The sequence below is a fragment of the Gossypium raimondii genome, chromosome 6, assembly GCF_025698545.1.
Source record: "Gossypium raimondii isolate GPD5lz chromosome 6, ASM2569854v1, whole genome shotgun sequence".
In the NCBI taxonomy this organism is placed as follows: Eukaryota; Viridiplantae; Streptophyta; class Magnoliopsida; order Malvales; family Malvaceae; genus Gossypium; species Gossypium raimondii.
Genome location: NC_068570.1, coordinates 55,783,302 through 55,788,909, shown reverse-complemented (window position 1 = coordinate 55,788,909; position 5,608 = coordinate 55,783,302). Strand labels below are relative to the sequence as shown.

At 34.3% G+C, this 5,608-nt stretch overlaps 1 protein-coding gene across 1 annotated transcript; it reads right to left on the bottom strand.

Annotated features, from left to right (window-relative positions):
* Window positions 1-2,825: 2,825 nt before the first annotated feature.
* On the bottom strand, window positions 2,826-5,608 carry LOC105784735 (uncharacterized). Its single transcript, XM_012610675.2, has one exon. It carries the CDS (start codon window positions 5,142-5,144, stop codon window positions 3,702-3,704), a length of 1,443 nt encoding a protein of 480 aa, XP_012466129.1. The 5' UTR covers window positions 5,145-5,608; the 3' UTR covers window positions 2,826-3,701.

Here is a 5,608-nt window from a genome sequence, read left to right as displayed (position 1 = left end):
ATTTAACTAGGAGAAGAAATTCGGTGTTTGTGGGAAACACATCGCCACATCGTCATTCGCGTCGTCATGACGTCATGACCTACAACTAAATGTAGTGGTAGTTTTTGTACATTTCGGCACTTAAGGAGCTTGTTTTCTAGGCATTTTAATATATTTTATTATGTTTTTGCATTTCTTAGTCTAGAGTTAAATTATTGCAAAATAAGCGTTTTTAGGCAATAATTGTTGTTAATTGACCTATTAGGCCAATACGGGTCTTAATTTAGTGCTAATTTGTAACACTCTTACTTGACCCGATCGTCAAATAAGAATATTGAGTGTCACAACTGAACCAAGTTGGCGTACAAGTTTAGAACTCACTATTTCAAAATCAAATTGTATTACCAATTTATAAAATTAAAAAAAAAACCTTTACATCAGCGACAAAAAAATTAAAATAAAAGTACATTGTCTCACCTCTAAACTATAAAGGAACTAGCTATTTGGTTACAAAACACTCGTCACCTGGGCGAAGTCTCTAAAGGTATATCTTCCTATGTGCATGACACTTTACTGATGGTGATCCTTGATCCAACACAGTCTAGCTTGGTTCCTCTTTGAGCTCTTTATCTCGTAGATCTTGCAACCACAGGTCAAAATCCTTGTAAGTTCAGATGAAATTAGTGAGTTTTTTTACTGTATTACACGAAAATAAACTCCATCTTGCAGGGGTTACAAATAGAAAAGAACCAAACATACTACTCCCTAAGTCATTTTAACAGTCATATTGGCACACTGATGTATCACAAAATATCCAAAACTATTGAAAGAGAACAAAACTTTGCTAATTCTCTTCTGTAATAACCAAAAATATTTTGTTATCTAAAAATATAACTACTCTAATAACCATATGTATCTTTTATCTAAAATAATATAAAATATTATATTAATAAGATTAAAATTTAAAAATTATTTTTTAAAATTAGTATTTATTTTATCAAACAACATAATTATATTCCATACTTATATTTATTAATTTACCAAACAATTTTAGTATAAATTAATCAGTTACATAATTTTGAAGTAAAAATTCAATATTTAATTTTTAGCACTTAAATTTTAGTTTTTCAAACACACACCTTTAGTGAAAAGTGAGCTAGATTCTAATACAGGTGTGAGGTTGTTACATGGTAAAAAGTGATTTTGATTCAATTATACATACTAAAAAATATTCATATTTTCATGTTAGTAATTATAATTATTTTGTATACAATAATTAAATGTAGAATGATGCCACATCGGTAACAATGTTAGTGGTTCGTAAAAATTGAAACAAAATTAAAATTTCATTGTTACAAATTAAGGTTCATATTTGTTAATCAAGCTTTAACTTCGTTAAAATCGTTGTTATTGCAACAACCAAGAGGATGCAATTCGAGTACGCTTTAACGTGTTTTTTCTCTGATTTGATTGTTGAAGAGGGATTATAGTTAAAAGTAGGTTTTGTATTAAAAATAAAAATAAAGTTCAAAATATGCTATAAAATCTTAGGGTAAACTACAGTGGTAGTCACCCAACTATTTGACATTTTGTTTTTTGGTCACCAATCGATAAATTACTAGTAGAAAGATAACTTAGTAACTTTAACTTTCAACATTTATACATTATGTTAATTTAGTCATTATTTAAAAAATAACTCTCAACATTGTGTAATTTAGTCTTTTTTATATAGTTTTCTTTCTTTTGCTACATTGAACGTTAATTTTAAAAGAATGGGAAAAGATAAAAATCATCTTAAATTTTTTGTATTTTTGTTTTTGGAATTTTTTATAAATTTTAGCTGATTTTTTAAATTTTTAAACGAAAAGGTTAAGAAAAACAAAATGTAAAAAAAAAAAAACTAATTTTTTATACAACGTGTAAATATTAATGATTAAAATTGCTATTTGCATTTACAGACCCCCCCCAACAGCCACTTGTTTTCAAATCTGCATCTCTGCAGAAAAAGACTTCGGAGAATTTCCTGGGCCCGACAAATTCAGTAAGGACGGTGTCGACTAGTTCACTTCACCTCGTAGCATGTTAACATACACGTCTAAACCTGTCTTTTAATAAGACTAATTTTTTTATTTATGTAGTCGGTGCGGGATAAGGCCACTTCGTTATATTGAAGGGCTTCCGTTTCAATGAATACAGGGTACAAATTAGAGGTGTTTATGGCCGGGCCGGCCAGGCCCAAAAATTTTTTAGGAGCCCAGCCCGAATTCTGAAATTTAGTTCAGGCCCAGCCCGGGAAAAAATTCTTGAGCCCGGCCCGGCCTATTTTTAATAAACACCAAAAATTTATTTTAAAAATAAAAAATAAAAAAAGTATTTTAAAAATATTTTAAAATTAAAAAAATAAAAAATATATATTTATTATATTTTTAAAAGTGGTGCCCGAGGCCCAACTAGCTTTCTAAACGGGCCTCATTCTGTTGCCAAACCTATATTTCGGGCCTATATTTTTACCTGAACCCTCCCATATTTCAGGCGAACACCTCTAGTACAAATCAAGTATGAATTTTATATTAGCAGCTAATTGTACCGTACATCCCTCAAATTATCATCCTCATTTTCAATTATTTCGTTCATTTTAAAATATTTTAATTTTATATCTCTATATTATATCAATCAACTCCTTGTTAAAATTATTAAATTAACCATTACTCAACACATCAAATCTTATATAATTAAATTTAAAATAAATAATTTCCTAAAATTTTTATTTTAAATTATATCACATCTAACTTTCAATAGTACCAAAAAATATTACTACCAGATCATAAGTTTCAATAGGTACCAAAAAATATTACTACTAGATCATAAGCCCCGTTCAGTTAGTCCAAGCTTAGGGACCAAGTGAATAACTGTGAACATCGGCCAAGTTGCTTCGGCATTAAGGTCATTAGGGCTCCACACTTGTCTCTGCCCCGCCTTACCATAGGTAAGGACAGACCCCAACGGCCTTAAGCTTTGCTCGATTCCGAGCCTGCATCTCTGCAGTTTAGGGCCCGGGGACTTTCCTGGGTCTGGCCAAGTTACAAGCATTGGCCTCAACCCACTCACTTCGTCTAGTAGTTTGTTAGTGGATGTGTCTAAACCTTCCTTTTATTAATACAAAATAATTAACTTATGTAGCCGATGTGGGATAAGTTTTACATCTTTTCTTTCCCGTTTCCGTGAGTACAGGTTACAAAAGTTGAATTATGTTAGCTTTTTCTGACTGACTCCCATACCGTTGAAAGCCTGTGGAATGATTTAAAGAACATTAATGAATGACTATATTCGAATTTGTCTCCCAAGTTCCAATGGACATTTTAACAGTTAGAAACTTATATAAGCTATGAAGTACAAACACATGTAATACGGGTACAATATAACATGGGTTTGCGTTATCAAAGGAATGGCAAAAACGTTACACCACAAAGATGAACAGCCATTAAATGAAGCAGACTACATTTGCATATTGTTATGGACTAGCCTCAACTGAACTGATTCGACTAGCTAGATGGGAGAACGAAGGTTCTAATGTGCCTAATTGGTTTGCCTCCAAACTGAACTGACAAGCATTAAGTTTAATTGTTAAACAAGCAAACTCTTGTAAAATCACCACGTACTGATCATATCTTCACCTGAAAACATCATCTCAAAACCAGAAGCAATGATCATACATCATCTTGTTATTTGTCAAGTATATTTTGTATATGACCTGTGACAATCTCTGCAACAATTTCCGGAGAAAAGCTATTGATCATGTCTTTCCTTGCCTGCCTACCTTTAGCCCTGGCTTCCTCCACGTTACTGATCACATGCCTCATAAGAGCTCGAAGCTTAATAACTGACGGTTCAGCCCACAAATGCCCCTTAAATGGTCCTTCCGTTACCTCACTCTTTCTTTCCACTGGCAATGGATAGCTATTCTCCTCTGTCAAATACTCAGTAGGCCCTGACCAATTAGTTGTTATTACCGGCAACGACATTGCCATGGCTTCCACAACAGGCCTTCCCCATCCTTCTCCTCTTGATGGAAGAACAAAGGCATTGGCAGCCTTGTATAGTCGAGGCAAGTCAATGTGAGCTATATGAGTATCAATGACATACACCGGAGCCCTTCCATTAGCTGGCTTTTGCATATCAGAGTCTTCAACAAACTGGACAATCTTGTTGTCGAAATCTCTACTAGAATGATAAGGATTAGTCAACAAGTACAAAGCCACCCCATCATCCTTGGAGAACTCTTTCAAATATGCTTCGAGCAAAACATCCCAACCTTTCCTAAACTCCCATTTGAAGACACTCAAGAACACAAACTCCTTTACGGGGCTTGAATTGGGGGCTTTTGCACCTAAAACCAGATTCCCCTCAGAAGCAATATCCAACGGCTCATACTTGGAGGGATCAAAGAACCTCACATCAATAGGCTGCACAACTTTCATAACCTTAGACGGATCTACACCACTTTGCACAAATGTGGACACATGAAACTCAGTAGGAACCCAAACAGAATCCATTCTATTACAACGCTTAACATGTTCCGAATTCAATCTATCCGTCTCGAACATGGTCCTACCGATAACAAACATGAAATCATGATAACCCGTTGGAGGGCAAGGAAGAGTTTCAAACAATGGGGGATACCAAGCACCAGGCTCACTATGGCAAACCACAATGGTCTCATTTATTCTGCAATCGGTTCGGTGCAACTCAATTGCCAAATCCCTTACATTTTGAGGCAATCCCTCCCAAAACTCTAGTGACTCCAAATCACCATGTTGGTGAATACCCAATTTAAAACTCGGGTTTTCTCGACTTTTCATGTATTCATCGAGTGCTAAAACATAAGACCATGCTTCTGAACTATACCCACCACCTGAAAGGAAGGGAGCCATCCATAGAACACAGTGAGGGGGGCTGGAAATGGGATTTGGCCAATGGGGTCTGTTGGGTTTTGGGGTTTTTAGCACAAATGAGAAAACAGATTGAAGGAATGTAGGGCGGTAAGAAGCGAGACTCGATTTGAGGTTGAAGATTTTGTAGTAGTTTGTTCTGCTAAAACTAAAAGAGATTGCTAAGAATAGAACAAGGACAGACGAAGCAATGAAGGATTTCAGATTTGGGGCCATCTCATAGAGGGAATTTACATTTACCAAATCTTTAAATCTAACTCTAAATGATACTAGCTAAAGGAATAAAAAGAAATGCAGCAAAAGCATTAAAAAAAAGGGTAAAAGAGTACCTGAAATGGATTCTGAAAACGGAAAATTGTTTAAAGTACCTTTTAATCGATCCCATCTAACTTAATCAACGCAGGAAGGATTTTGATCAAATGCAAACCCAGGATTCAACAAAATTTGCTGCATTTGGAGGCCACTGGTTGGAATGGGATAATTAGGTTAATTTTCTTTTTAATTGTTTCTAGGTGGCTCTAGAGGGTTGATGAATTTCAAACATTTTAATTGACAACAGTTCCAATATTTCTGAAATTGGATCTGTGGTCGAAAAGAATAAATCATCGAGTTCAAGTTCTATCAAATCAAAGTAAGTAAATAATTAAAAAATAAAAAAAAATTGTTCAATCAACTTGTTA

Bases quoted from the DNA above. Each gene is read 5' to 3' on its own strand.
- LOC105784735 (XM_012610675.2), bottom strand. From the start codon at position 5,144: ATGGCCCCAAATCTGAAATCCTTCATTGCTTCGTCTGTCCTTGTTCTA.